The sequence below is a fragment of the Trichomycterus rosablanca genome, chromosome 25 (assembly GCF_030014385.1).
Source record: "Trichomycterus rosablanca isolate fTriRos1 chromosome 25, fTriRos1.hap1, whole genome shotgun sequence".
Lineage (NCBI taxonomy): Eukaryota > Metazoa > Chordata > Actinopteri > Siluriformes > Trichomycteridae > Trichomycterus > Trichomycterus rosablanca.
The window spans coordinates 16,471,294-16,487,648 of NC_086012.1; the positions used below are offsets into that span (position 1 = coordinate 16,471,294).

Genomic DNA, 16,355 nt, shown 5'->3' on the forward strand with positions numbered 1-16,355 from the left:
AAATGTGTATAAAGGTTTTGGAAAAGTGCTCGGCCATTAGTTCCCTGATGTGTGTAAACACTTGTGGATGCACACAGGCCATAAAAGAACCAAATGAACAGCCACAGATTTCTAATTTAGTTTCAAAACATTTCTCAGAAATGATCGTGATTGAGCTGTTTGTTTTGTTGGGTGCAGATTGATTTGCGGACAAGGATTGCAGTCGTATAATTTCCAAAGCCAATCAGAAAATAATACCTGAATTGGATTTGGTGAGCATGTAGGCAGAGAACAACGATTCACTTAGGTTCTCTGTTTTGCTCCCTGATGCATGATAAAACCAGACATTGTCCTGATATTATGTAGTGGATCTGTTGTTGCTGGACATGTGATTGTGTTCATTGGTATAGAATGTAAATGCTGTGCAGAATGTGGAGAAAGAATGACCAGTGTTGTGCATCTAAAGAATGGCTGGGTAATAGCACACATACTTCTCACACATGCTGTTCAGGGACATGAACTGTGACACACTGACCTGTTGTAGGTCTCCCTTACTGAGGTGAAATCATGTCTCTTTAGCTTAAAAGCACAGGGATTAAATATAAAAACCATCAGCAGCTGCTATAATTTCTTTTTTTATTATTTATTCTAGTTTTCAGGTAAGGACAGGATAAGCTACATTCATGACTTCCCCACAGTTAATCAGGCCAGATTTGTTTTGGATTAAAATAAGCTTCTCCAATTTCCATTTAAATTCACAGAATAAGCACATATGGTTCAAATTTAATCTCCAGTCTCAATCTTAGTCAGTAAGAGTATAAAACCTTTTATAAAACAGGGCATTTATAAGCCTTAGATCTATTACGCCTATTGAAAGTTTTGAGGTTATGATTCCACATGACCTGTAATGCACATCTTGTATTACTAAGGTTGTGTGTTCATATCAGATGGTTATGAGTTCAAATCAATTTGTCAGGGCACTGACAACAGTTTAGTTATGGGTGTTGTTGCGAGAAATTATGCTAACACTAACTGCTGGGATCCAGGGTTTGAATCCCCATACATACATACATACAGACATGATTGGCGATGTCTGGTGGTGGGGAAGGATTCCAAGACCCTGCAATGGATTGACTTTCTGTCCAAGGTGTGTAGGTTTCAGTTTTATTTTAAGGTAATGTAAAATGAGCAAAACAAACAAATACACAATGAATAATATAAGAATATAAAAAAAGATTCTTAAAGATGCTTTTTATCAATATGTTAGTCTCTACACTATTGAGAAATTAAACATTTAAAATGAGGAGAAAATGGGAATTAGATCCGCTAATAGCAGAAGTGACAAAGCTCATCTATTTATATGATTTATATAATTTATATGAGTTAATGCAATTTCAGATTCATATCTGATAAAACACTACATACGGTCACACTGCTCACAGATCTGTACACATACAAGTGGACTAAAAAACCATCATCTTTGGCCACGATTTCTTTTAACATGCTTTGCTGAGTGATGCATTGTTCATCTGAGATATGAGTCATTTGTTTCATGAGTCTTTAACTGAGTGGAAACAGAGTTTAACCCTGAGTCAGAATCTCCGGTGACTTAATGACCCATACAACTGATCAGTATGGAAAGATTTGCATTAATAAACAACTTTTAATTACAGTAAAATGATTTTAAATGCAAGTTTATGATGAAACATGTCTTTTAGCTAAAATAATAGGTAATATGCTGTTTGACCACCAAGGTTTGAGTCACATCTGACATCTGACCAACCAAATCCTGGATTCCTGGAGTTACTCATAATTAGATTTTTTTAGAAAAGGTTTCTTGGACACTTCAAACTACCTTCAAACTATGTTTAGATTCCTTTAGTTGAGTGAGTAATCAGACTGTAAACCTTTCATTTCCGGTCATCCAGAAGCAGCTTCTTTATAAGTTGTGTAAAGGTAAATAAATGATGTAAAGGTAGCGCTTAGCAAAATGCTGATATCTTTGATTGACTGAAAGGCTTCTGGTGCCTAAAACATTTTTTGTTTTTTAGTGAACACCTACCAGATGAGTATTTAACCTTCAGCTAGAAATGTATTTAGATTTGTTATATCTGTCTGTTGACCTCTAGGTGGGAATTAACCTTAATACACAGTTAATCCAAACTAGCAAAGGAGCTTACTGAGATCTGTAATGTTTCTTTTTTCATTGTTGAAATTCCTTGTTATTAAAGTCTAGGTCACGACCTATTGGCTCTCATTATAATCAGGACTGGCCAGGACAAGGCTTGGACTCTCACTGTTCCATATAAAACCAGTTTGTTTTGATGAGTTGGTGTGATAGGGTGACAGCAATATTGCTCCTGGGAACCTGGGTTAAATTCTCATTTTTGTTACTACTTGTAAGGAGTTTAGCATGTTCTTTCTATGCTTGCATAGGTTTCCTCCAAGTATTTCAGTTTTCACATGAGAACACAAGTGCATTGACTAGTCTAAATTATTCTAGATGTGATGCTCTGCAGTGGACTGAATGATGGTAATTATTTGAAATGATAATGATAATTAATTGCTAATTTAATAATGGTCCTGTGTGTTTCCTAATGAGTAAATCAATACGATGATGTTTCTCTATTTATTTTCTCATGTAAATCAATTACAGCAACCTTTTTGTTCAGGACATGCTGTGTAAAGTATTCAGTAATAATAATATTTCATAATTTATTTTATACGTACCATCTAGTGTACGAGATGGTTTGAGCATGTGCAGGGGACGGAATGGGAGCATCTGAAAGAAGAAGTAGAACAAGATCTTCTGTGTATGCTTGCTTGTATTATAAAAGTGACCCAACCTCAACAGAAAAGACTTTTATTTGCTCTCGTGTGTAATAATTAAGCATCAGCCATAATTTAAAAACCCATGGTGCTCTGTGGTCAATCTCAAATTGCACCGCTTTTAACAAAAGATGCATTTTTTTACCAGACGTGCATCCTTTTTATTTACTAGTCACACATGAGAGTAATATTATTTCTCCTTCAGTCTTTATGGTAGTGGGATGGATGTAGTTTTGGGGCCTTCAGTCACCTTAATACATCCCTACTTGTAGTAAAGTGCCGTCTTATTTTAATAAATGAAGACGAATGATATAGCAGTGCTTCACTCGCTGATCCAAACTCCTCATATCCTGTGCAAACCCTATTCACGGAGGCATAGGCTTCCTATAATGCAATAAGAGCTCGTAGAAATGACTAGAGATGTATGAGGTCCTTCTTTAACGTCCCCGCTCAGTCTGGCTGGAGATATTATCAAGATTTGTATCCTACTCATCTTGCCGGAATGGAGCTCTTGAGAATTAATGCCGACGATTACTTCTGTTCTAGGGTGGTTGTGGGGCATCAGAGGCCCAGATTACATTAATATGACAGAGCGAAGTGCGATTATGAAAGCTAAAGGGTACGAGGAGTAAGCAAACTCTTACGAAGATCATTTTACATAAACAACCGACACATTCTTTAAAGGTCTCCCGACATAATCCTGTAGTTAACATACCCCTGAGATGTTATACAGGCTTTAATAATGTGTTACTCATGGAGTGATGACAAGTTCAAACTGTGCTCGGTGTAAATGGCATTGTCTCAATTGTCAAGTTTGTTTTTAGTGTGTTGTCTCACTACTCCCACTTCTAAATAATCTTTGAGGGTGTTGAGCCACCACAAACCATCTGAACACCCTGAGTAAATCTGGGTCTCAGTTTTACAAATCTCTGGAACTGAATTGGGCCACATAAAGATCATTGACTGTTTTTCATGGTTAGTCCTCATTACTAGCATGTTCTGATTTGTATTTTGTATACTGTAAAAATTTTTAGTGCCAAGTGGGTGTGGAAAAGGGCTTGTTTATTTACCCTTGTAACCTGTCCATTCTTGCGTCTTGACCACTGATGGATTCTTGTCATTATTAAAGGAAAAAAATCCATATTTACTTACATCCTTTGGCTTCAGGCGTTTAATGATGCAGCTGTTTAAATAAAAGGTTCGTATTTACCGTTATGACTCCACCTCAGGATGTCTGATGTAATTAACCTTATTGCACATCAAGACCAAAGGGTTTCACAACTAAGTACATACTGTAGGTGAACAATCTAATACTGTCAAATTGTGAAACAGACAAGGATGGGCCGCTGCCTATACAGTAAATTCTCCAGAAGGTTTTTAGCCTAATGTATTACTTTAATTTTCCCAAACACTTTGTCTTTTTTAGGGTCATGGTAAGTCCTGAGCCATCTGTAATCTACGGGTGCAGGAATACACTCTGAACCACACTACCCACATTAGTGCAGTTTACAGAGTTTAGCCCAACGACCAGAATGTTTTAAGAAGTGGGTAAGAACCAAAGTACATGTTGAAGATCAATGGAGACATGCCACACATGCAGAAGCCAGCAGTATGAACTACTATGCATAATTTATTGACAAAGTGCTCATGCAAATGCTTAAAAAACACATTACTAGTCATATCAAGTGGTCAAAATATTGCAGACATAAGGATTTGGGGTTGACTGTCGTCCTGACTTCAATCAGATGCCACCTACATAAACAGAAGTTGTTTGCAAGGGTTGTCAGAAGAAAGCATTTTGCTTTCAGAGACCAATGACATCAAGCACCTACAGTACCAAAACTGGGACAGTGTTCTAGAGATTAAAATAGAATAGCCATGCAGAAAATTAATTCATCTTTACTTTGCATTGTTGTGGGGTTTCTGATGGCCTTCGACATCTTGTTGGTACATCATATATATGTATTGGTGACTCCCAAGTACCAGCAGATATTAGGTAAAAATCTGACTGCCTCAGCCCGGAATCGTAAACCAGTCTTTGGTTGGATCTTGATTGGAAATCACAGTTCAAAATCAAAACAAAAAGGAATCACTGACTACAGAATCATGGTGTGCTGTGGGCATCAGTCACCTAACCCAAACCCCATAGAAAACCTATGGAAGAAACTGAAATTAAAGTGTCCATTAGCTGAGACCTCAAAATCTGTCAAGTTTCAGCATGAAGGAAAGATCTAAGATCTCTTACTATATATTCTTCTCTCTTGTTAAGCATTATATGAGACGATGCTTAGCTGTTATCTTAGTAAAACAAGTCTGCACAAACGGTTGTGACTGTGGTGAATGGTGGCGCGACCATACATTAAAGAAAAATATTTAACTTATATAATAAGATTTAGATTTTTTTCTCCATCAATACATTGATTAAGACTTTTGGTGGCAGTAAAACCCTTTAATTATTGCTTGATTATTTCCTTTATGAAATACACTCACCTGATCCATGGGAAGTGTTGCGTAAATACCTGTTGTACAGGATGTCCCACTCCCCTTTCGCCTACACCGAACCTTTTAGGATGTGATCTGCTCTGACATAGCCTTTATAACGTCATGAATGGTAACGTCCAGGATTTTTAACCTGTCATTACCTGTACAGTGACATGCACTCTGAAACAGAGAGGTGGTGGCTGTACAGCAGGTCATGTGTGTTGGGTAAAGGATTCAGAATCACATAAACAGGTTTCCTGTATCCTGACCCACTTGCAGGAAACATAGATGTTGGAAAATTCTTGAGTATTCATTTAATGAGCTGGTGTATTGAGACAGGTGTGCTAGAACAGGAAAACAATACAACATGAACTGCATAATGACTAAATAATCAAGTTTGGGACATGCTGTTGTAATTCTGGACATTCTGTTTACCTCACCACACCTGATTTCACCTGCTGGCCTAAAGCTGAAAAAAAAACGCAAAGCACATTGGTTCTAGGGTCAGTACTGGGTTGTTTTAACTGACCTATGTTTTTTGTTAATTCTCCTCAGTTATACTGATCACCTTATCCTAGTCATAGTCACAGGGGTCAAGCTCACCTGTAAACACTGGGTTAAAGACATTAATACTTTGGACAGGGCACCAATTCTTTGCAGGGCTTCACCTCCTGGTATCATAACACACACACACACACACACACTCACACATGTATTGCAAATGTATTGATCCCTCTAAATTGTGTGTGTGTTGCCCTGACTGAGACGGATTATCTCCCTGTCCAGGCATGCTTTGCATTCCATTCGCACAGCGACCCTAACCATGGTGTAGTGGTAGTGCAATTAACTGAACTAACACTTGAATGAATAATGCACTTTTCTTCCCTCCTTAATGACGTCTCTGCTTCAAGACGTGCTAATTCACAGGCTGTGTTCCAAACATCCCCATGGAATGTTATAGGGCACTACTTAGGGCGCGGCTGCCCTTATTTAAGATCTAACCTAGTGCACTTGGTTAGGGATTGGTGCTGGGTTTGGGTACCCTACATTAGTCTGAGTTCCAGGACGGAGCTGAAGGAGGAGCTGTCAAAAGTTTTAAGTCGGGAGAGGTTCCGCGACCAGGACTAAAGTTTACTCACACCGCGGAGACCTGTTACAGGAATGGAATAATCCAGGTCTGGACCGAGAGACTTTCGTAAAAAGCGCTGAAATGAATGAAATGGCAAGAATGAACAAGATTGGATTCCTTTTTTCTTTACTGGTTTCCTTGGGCTGGTGTTCGACTCAGGAACGGAAAGGTAAGAAATGCACAGTTCTGTAGACTACCTACTGGAGCCGGACCAGTGTGAATGTATATAGTCTACCTACTGGTCCCGGACCAGTGTGAATGTATATAGTCTTAACTACTGGACCCGGACCAGTGTGAATGTATATAGTCTAACTACTGGACCCGGACCAGTGTGAATGTATATAGTCTTAACTACTGGACCCGGACCATAGAAAATGTATGTAGCCTATATACTGAACCGAACCAGTGTGTATGAATGTATGTAGCCTGTTTACTGGACCGGACCAGTGTGAACGTATGTATGTTGCCTATATACTGAACCAGACGAGTGAGAATGAATGTTTATATCCTGTTTACTGGACCGGACCAGTGTAAATGAATGTATGCAGTGTACATAATGGACCGGACCCTTGAGAATGTATGTATGTAGCCTATATACTGAACCGGACCAGTTTGAATGACTGTATATATCCTGTTTACTGGACCGAACCTGTGTGAATACACTCCCAGTCAGACGGCGCACATTCACTGGGTATTTAAAAGGTTTTGCATGTCTGTGTTCATAATGTATGACTTGCTCAGGGTATGAATGAACAAATTCAGGTAATATAAGCCTGTTACCAATTTCTAAGTTCTGCTTTATGGTTGGAGACAAGTTACAAGTTACTGCTGGTCAGGTTGAGTCAAGGGAATGTCAGTTGCCAAGAGAATGCTGAATTGCCCATTAAACCAACTTTACCGCAGTCCAGTGGTTCATGATTCATGAGTTTATTGTTTTGAAGATACAGTGCATGTATTTATATATTTAAAGTTTAAGTGTATATCGTAATACATTGTTTATGGCTTATATGGCTTATATGATTGGTTCATAGATAGATTTGTGTGCAGGTAATAGACACTTACTGTATATTCAAATGACAAAAACCAAATATAAAAATGTAATTTTAGACTTTTAGAGCATGTACACAATGCACTGATTTGTGCTTTTAGGGCTTATAAAATTTTTAAGTTGGTAAATTTATGGTTTAAATATATAAATGTTAAGGGGGCAAATTCGTGTCTTCTAGCAGATGCCTATGATTTAAAAGGCATGAAAGTTGGTAAACACACATGCTTATATGTTGTGTTGGTGAAAGACGTGTATGTTCAGGGTATAAGTGCATTTATTAAGGTGATACTTGTAGTAAATTCGTTCAACAACAAAATACACATTTCATTTCATTTTAGGCTATGAAAGCCTATACAGCATTTCTGTTTTGTGGCTATAAAACCTTCTAATGTATTAATACTCCTGGAATGGAAATGTCTGTTTAGACTGCAAAAGCATGCATCAAGGTCTGTGCTGAGATTGTAGAACTGACAAAGGGTGAAATATGTGTATGTTTAGGGTATTCAAGTCTGTTCAGGACTTCTTATAGAGCCTCTTTGAGAATAAAAGTCTGTTTACGGTTTAAAAACATGTTCAGGTAATAGAAGCACAAGTTTAGGTAAAATAAAAGTCGGAGAATAAATAAAACATAGTAGGCAATTGTTTAAAGTCTGTCTGTGGTGTACAGTTATTGGTGTTTGCTGTATGCATATTTGAGAACAGGTAAAACAACCTTGATGAGCTTGATAAAAAGAGCTTTATGTTTAATTGTGTTTATAAACATTTGTGCACAGGTCATGAGTATCTGTGCCCAGGTTAAAAACATTCGCTGCTATAAATGTGTTGTTTACTGTTCATTGTTAGATGTGCCTCAAATGTAGAAATGTTTAAATACAGGTTTAAATCCACTTCACTTTTCCTGTGCCTATGATTGAGCTCTAAATTGTGCACACTAATAGTGCTTGACTTTAGCTTTATTTTAAAACCTGTATTTTTGTTTCTTATTGCACTTTTTATAATATTATTAAATAATATTTATAAGTTACTTTATATTTTTTTCTTAGCTTTACATCTCTTTACATCTCTCTGGCTTTAATTTCATGTTTGTTTAGTTGTAACTATATTTGCAAAAAGCATTTTTGAGGTTCTAGGATCTCAGGAATGCTTTTAATGCTTTTAATTTTTCTTTATGTAAAGCACTTTGAATTGCCACTGTGTATGAAAGGTGCTGTACAAATAAACTTGCCTGGCCTTGCCTTCACATTCTGCACTTACGCGATAAAACCCAGTATTTAGTGTTGAACCCAGTAAATAGCTTATATTCATGGCTAAACTGGTTAAATAGTTTGTATTCATGGGTAAACTGGTTAAATAGTTTGTATTCATGGTTAAACTGGTTAAATAGCTTATATTCATGACTAAACTGGTTAAATAGTTTGTATTCATGACTAAACTGGTTAAATAGTTCGTATTCATGACTAAACTGTTTAAATAGTTTGTATTGATGGTTAAACTGGTTAAATACTCTAAGTTAAGCAGTTTAGTGGAGCGCGAGACTCCTCGGTGATGCGGGCAGGCTCGTGCGCGTGGGAACAGCGCGAGACGTTCAGTTTCTCACAGAGCCGCTGAGCTGATGTCACTCAGTATTAGCAGATGTAGCTTTGCGGTTTGTGTCCGTCTGTTTCTGACTGAAAGTGTTTATGTTTCCACGTTGTTGGTAAAACGAGTTACCAGAAAGGAAACGACGCGTTTTTTATCATTTCGACTCATTTTATTAAAAAAAAAAAAAAAAAACATGACCGCGATGAGACTTCGCGCTTTAGCTAAACGAGTTAGCTTTACTCTCGTTGCTACGCAACCGTTTGAAACGTGAGGGAACGTTACACAACTCGCTTCTGTTTACATTCGGAATTTTGTCCTAAAATCATTATTTATTTGCTTAAAGTTTTACAAACTTAACTGTTCTTTTTACAGAACGTTAGTAAAAGGTGCTTGGTTTACCCAAATTTAAAAGTAATATTTGCGTTTGACTTGTCCCATCTTGTCATTGACAAACTCCAAGTAAGACCTCATAAAATACAGTGGATTCACCCATTATTTGGGTAGTTTATCCCATTATTCGTGTCATATCCTCTTAATCTCTGTCCAGTTATATTGTGAGCATGTGTAAAGTGCCATATTCAGGTTTTTCCACAGATGATTTATGAGGTTTAAGTCTAAGCTCTGGCTGGGCCACTAAAGGACATTCAGAGACTTGCTCCTTTGGTTCATTGTCATGTTGGTAAATGAACTGCTGCCCCTGTCTGGATTTGTGAGAAGAGCATCTTCTTTTGGTTCTACGTACATCACCACTGTGTACTAAAGACTTAAGACAAATTGACAATATACACTTTTCTGATAGAAAAGTGTATAATGGCAGCCATTCTGTACCATTTATACTAAGACACAGCTAGATTAGACACTTATAGATGTAAACAAGAAGCTTTGCTTGAGCGTTCCTTCTAAACTAACCACTACGTCCCTCACCTAAGTCAAAGTGTAAGGCAAAATATGGAGTAGATATTGGCCTGTGCCGTTAATTGGCCCATGTGATGCCGCTTACTGCTGTTTGCTTAAAGTATTATAATAATTCGGTGTGTTCGTCTGGTGAACCGAGGGGTGTCCTGCATGTAAACAATGGCCTGTGCCAATATTGACAGATGGGACACATACAAATCAGATCATTACAGTCTGGTTCCTCTGTTGGCTGGCTGCTTTAATGCAGAGTTTTGTCCGTGCCAGGAATTACCTTCTGCTTTATTTAAAGAAAGACTTTTTTTCCTGGCTGTTACTTAGACACTGGTTTGTGCTGTTGGTGACCGGTATTTCTCAATGAAGTTTTTTTGCTTTATTAAAATTCTACAAATTGTTGTGCTCATTAGTACAGAATCCTAAATTGTGAATCATATAAAACAAAGATTCTCAAAGTCTATCAGCCATGAACCGACTTCATTGATTGAGAAAAACATGGATCCATCTTGTTGAAAATACATTTGTATTTGACGAGTAGTGAAGCAGAAAAGCTTTTGCCTTGTCATTTTTATTTCCTGATTGCAACAATGACGAAACCATAGGCTCTGTAGCATCTGTGAGCACATATGTACTGAACAGTAGTAGTTGAACCCCCTCTTGCAAAGATGATGATCTGCTCACTGATCACAAGCTGCAGTTGGTTGACACTTGTCTAGGACAAGTATTATTTTTTTATACGATATAGACATAAGCAATGACTAAAAGTCAAACACATCCAATTGAAGTGAGATTTAGTGATAGCCAAATTAGTTATATAACCATAGCAGTTAATCAAGTCCTCATGGTGCTGGACTGATTCATATAAATGGTTACATGTTGTTCAGTATTTCTGTTTTCAGCCTTTATATACCACTATAGCAAAGTTTACACTGTAATTATCCAATAATGTAATGACAATCACTGTCTTATCACTTATTTATATTAACGTTTATAAAGAAATTTATACAATACTGCAGTCTGTAACAGGACAGACCAGAGTCCAGGCCAGTGTCTCAAAGATCAGAGAATAATTGTCTCTTCATTCCCCACTGAAGGTTAGTAATGAATGCAGCTAAGGCAAAGCTGGAGACTGTTTAGTCTTATATTTACTTTGTTGTCCTTGGTGAGGTGTTTTATCAGTTACAGAACAACTGTTTGCAGTAAGCTTTTAATCCTCACGTTCTGTTTAGGTCAAGATGACTCGTTTTAAATGTTACTAAAAATAAAGCAGCACTAAAAATGATTGGTCCCGAGTAAAACTATGGGTGGCAGGTTGCTATACTTGACATCTTTAGAATGTCAAGTATAAAAATGACTCCTCAAAGATTTTTTATAGATATTAATTGAGAAGATATTATAAATAAGACTTAGATAGTAATATATTTGCTCCAGTGATTAATATATGAATGAATGGTCTGAATTGTCTAAAGCTTTGAGATGTTGTTTTGTGGTATGTGGTGATTCTGTGTTTGTTTGATCCAGTTGGGTGGACCCAACAGGCTGAAACACTCAGGCTGTAAGAACACATTTGTCAGCAAGAAAACCAAGTGCACAATAAAGTGTATCTAGCACTGTGTGATGCTGCTGTTACTAAACCGGGGGGTGCGACCGGGGGGTCGGTGGTGATAAAACGTCTGCTTATTCAATACGTTTACAAACAACCAAAGTTTTTGTTAAAGCCGTAGCGTTTTATAAAAGCAACAGAAATGCTTTGGTAAGCAGATTAAACAAGTGAAGCTTCTGCCTGCCATGACCAGCCTTGCGTCCAACCCCATGTTTTCTCAATCCTAACAAATTGCTAGTGTTTAAAGACCGATCTCCCAAATATTTCAGGATGACTAAACAAACCAGACGGCACTAGGAAGGCACTTGCTCATGAGCCAGCTGTGTGCGAGGCGCATGTGAAGAGCTTTAAAAGGCAAGATGTATTAGTGCAACCTTTAGTTTTTCTGCACAATTTATGTAGACGCGGTTGTTGTTCCTGCCTCGCTTCCTGGGTGCCTCTATTTGGACTTTTTTGGAATCTGTATATGCAGCTTTTCTGGAGGACAAGGCAGATGTTTTTGTTCTTCGTGGCTTCTTCATCACATGCTTATTATACAAAACCACCCAAGCATTATTTCCAACACTGACACCAAGTAAGCTTTAATGCCTACCTGCAAAACCTTTCTCTAACTAAAAAACCATGATCTCATCAGCAGGTGAGATAATGAACATAACAACTCCGACCGGTTTCCCAAGACTCTGGACTTTCAATGTAGAATCACAGCTGGTAATGCAATTTAATCCTTCATCAACCTGGACAATACTCTGTTGACCAGGTATTATTCCAAAGGCCAGAGAAATAATCAGCTCTAATTTCATTTACAGGGAGGTCATTACTCAGAGTCATGTTAAGCTGTTGTTGGCCTGCAGGATTGGCTCGGTATCAAATCTAATTTTCAATTTTTTAATAGCAGTGGAACTTTGGAAAGACCTCAAAATTTAAGATTTTCATTTGTTAGTTAACCGAAATGCACGTTTTTGGTTTTGGGAACATTGAAATGTATGCACTGGCAGACACGTTCATCCGAAGCAATTAACATTTCAGACAGTCCAATCTAATACAGTCAAAACCGGGAAACGAAGGGCTAGATGTACAAAGATGATAAAGGTGAGGTTAAGCAAACCTGAGCAATCTGTCACTGCATTCTGCATCTGGCGTTTCAGTGAGTCTGTAGCTTATCACGCAGTTTGCTCCTGCCTAGTAATTGTGCTCTGCAGAGTTGGAAAACTGATGTAAAATAGTAAAAAATCAACCATAGAGTCATGAAAAATGATCTATTTGTATCTAAATCTGCATTTGAATTTTAGTCTGGAAAATTTTTCATGTTTTGTTTTCAAATTAAGTCAATTTAGTTCTGATTAAGGTGCCAGAATAAGACATTGATACGACTCAAAGCCAGATATCAGCTTCATAAGCTTTGTAAAAGGCAGATCCGTACACAAGCGATGTTAAAACCACAGTTATCCTGTGCTGTTGTTTCAAGAGGACACAATACAAAAAAAAGCGAAAAATTAAGACTTTTTAATCTTTTTCTACAATTTACGCAAGTGATCCAGCATTTAGTCAGACGGGTTGATAATCAGTTGGAATCACATTTCCTCATTAAGATTGAAAAGCCATCAGTGGCCCGGCTTCCTACAGTAATGGTCAAAGACGCTTTCATCCTACCAGCCTCCGACTTAAGGGATTTAAATTTATTTAGCTAATAATGATGATCATGGGAAACACATTAGTCTTTTGGTCTTGTTTTCAGATGAGGTTTCGATTTGATGACGAACTTTTTAGCTGTCATTTTCTCTGACCAGAAAATAAAATCTGACATTGTAGAAATGGATAAATATTCTAGAAATTTGATATAGACCTTGTAATTGTAACTTGTATTGGTTAATGGATCAACACATTTTTCTTGTTAATGTAAGATTTTTATTTATTATTCTGGATGTTTTCTCATTTTCATCACGTCTTAATTACACTTGTATACTCAGTCATATTCACAACTCTCACACTCACTGTTCAAAGAAGGCTGCAACCTAGCACTCTTTTAATATGTTTAAGCTGTTGACCGCTTCTTTTCTCCAGACAGTCGCATTGCTCTTGCGGTGACGAGGAGGTGAATTTCCATCCAGTTTTCCACTGTTCCATTGAGTGTTATGTAGAATTCCTGACCAGGCCAGCGGGACAACCTAAACTCAAAACCAGTTTCTAAAGTAGTCAACTGGGTAATTGCATTGCATTAGACCTTTGTGCCACCTGAACAACCAGAATATTTTTTTTAAAGCATTTAAACATTGCTTGCAAAATGCATCCGTTAGATTACAGTTTGGCAGGCTCATAAGGGATGCAAATTGCTTTATGTGAAAAAGAAAAGCACATGAAATTTTTCTGCTTGTGGTTGCAGATGACCAGCCTTTCAGTTTTTTGAGTGTGTGTGTAAACTGAACCCATAATTCAGATGTGGTCAGACTGACTCTTGTCAGCCCAAATGTACCCATGAATGAATTTGCCTGTTATGTACTCGCCTTAAAAAACTCTAAATCAGTTTTATTTTTATAGCTCGTTTTACAGTTGAACAAAATCCCAAAGCTTTACAGAGTTCCTGCTTCAAAACCAAACCAATAAGCAAGGGCAACAGAGGCAAGGAAACATCTAAATGTTAAAGGAAGAAACCTGGAAAGGAACAAGAGTCAAAAGCAAAGTGTAATCATTTAGCAGCCCGGGTTATATTCTGAAATTTAGTTAAGATTAAAAAAGTAAGGCAAATTGTGGACATTTTAGTATAATTTTAGTGTCATGTGGTGTCTTGATGTTACGTCCAATGGGATTCACCACAAAATGACATGATATCCAGCAGTCCAGCAGGAATGACTGGTTGAGGAACAGCAGTAGAACCTTTAATGTGGTTTGGTTTTAATAGGGAGGGGTTCCAAAACATTGTTCCAGAAACATTACATGTTCCAGAAACAGTTATATGTGAACATTTTTAAACGCTCAACAGTAATTGAAATGAAAACTAAAGATTTAATTAAATCTCAGTTTGCTTCTCTGACTACATTTTATTCCACAATCATCAAAAGTCCCAAGTTTCCAGTCACATGTTTACCGTGTTACTTTTACTTTGCTGAGTTAATTGTTGACCATTTCTTATAATGTAACTGACAGATTGAAGCCCGCTGGGATTCAGATTCTCTTTCTTAGAGAGTTAAATAGCGTTCCACTCAAATGAAGTAAACAGTTATGAATGAATGTTATTTAAATGCTGCCTCCAGATGTTTTGTTTATAGATTCACCTACGCGCTCGAGCCTCCGGCTGTCGAGTAAACAGAGATGGTCAGTGCCACGTGTACCACATCTGGTCATTTTTGTGATAATTTATCTTTAAATGTAAACAGGGTTAATGCACTGGTGTCTCGAAATGCTGGAAAGGTCACCGTGTTAAAACGAACCAAAACACTGCTGATTTATACTGTATCTCTTTGCTTTGCTGTACACATCATACTATTTATGCACATTTTGCAATGCAGTGATGATTGACCATGCTTCGTGTATGCAAATATTATTGGACAGGTCTGGACAGACATAAATCTGAGCCTTCAACAGCTGATATTCTGTTGTTTCTGGTCCCTAAATCACAGTGTTGCTATAAAGATGAGTAACTAATTTTGTTTTTTAATTCGTGATATTGGTGCATCACTTTGATGTTGTGGGTAGCGCTGTCACCTCACAGCAAGAAGGGTCTGGGTTGGCCTGGGTTGACTGTGGACTGGGTTTCCCGGCTGGGTGGCATGGGTCATTTCTGTGTGGAGTTTCCATGTTCCTTCTGCGTCTGTGTGGGTTTCCTCCGGGTGCTCTGGTTTCCAAAGACATGCAGTCAGGTTTACTGGAGCTACTAAAAAGGCCTTCAGTGTGAGTGTGTGTATGTGCTTGTCTACTCTGTGATGGACTATCTGGGGCTTATAGACATTAACTCGATTAACTTATGCTGTTCAAATTATTTGTTCCATATTTTAAAATGTCTGTTTTTCTGCATTTGGTCTTATTTTCTTCTCTCACCGCCTCCTCCACAGCTTGGTTTCCATCATTTATTTTTAAATATGTTATCGGAGCTTTCTCTCAGCTCTGCCCCCATCTCTCAGAGGTACGATTGTCAAAAACGCTGCAATCCCGAGACAGCCCTTAAGGATTACTCGGGTCTGATGGCTCTCCCGGATGCTTGTTTTTTTCTATGCTGAAGCACATCTGCAGAAGTGCTTGGAGTCGAGAAGTCAAGTGAACCACTGGAGAGAACAGTTGGACCTCCTGCTAAACTATTGAGCATTCATCTAACCTGGCACTAATCCTCTCTTCCTGTGATTCTAAATGCAGCTTTATATTTGACTGAGAACAATGGGGCGGGGTGTGAGGGGGTGTGGGGGGGATCTGGTGCTCTAATGTGGCTGCTAAAAGCCTGGTTTGACTGCTAGTTTCAAGTTCCATGATGTTTTTGCCATTTGCTGTTATGAAGTGCTCCTGACACTCTGACCGCTCCACTGTCGGTAATGACACTGAGAGGATTTGGAAACGACAAGAATCGATTTGGCTCTGCACTCCAGGATTCTCCAAAGAGATCTGGTTCCTCTCTGTTGCCATTCTGGTTTCTTTTATTTCTGAAAAACATTCGTCTAATTGGATGGACGGTAAATAGAATCTGAAGCAGACGTGCAGTATTAGTGGGGTTTTGGTGTCAGACATATTCAGCGTTCAGCCTGTAAGCTAACAAACAGATTCTCGACTTATTCAAGTCTACATAAACAGCTCTAGTTCCACAGTTTACCATC

At 38.0% G+C, this 16,355-nt stretch overlaps 1 protein-coding gene across 1 annotated transcript in view; it reads left to right on the forward strand.

Moving 5' to 3' along the window:
• The first annotated feature begins 6,469 nt into the window (after positions 1-6,469).
• Positions 6,470-16,355, forward strand: part of egfra (epidermal growth factor receptor a (erythroblastic leukemia viral (v-erb-b) oncogene homolog, avian)) — a 50,683-nt gene continuing 40,797 nt past the window's right edge. Inside the window, exon 1 of the mRNA XM_062988065.1 lies at positions 6,470-6,587. Coding sequence (XP_062844135.1) covers positions 6,500-6,587 — 88 coding nt within the window. The 5' untranslated portion in view covers positions 6,470-6,499. The remainder of the gene's footprint in view (positions 6,588-16,355) is intronic.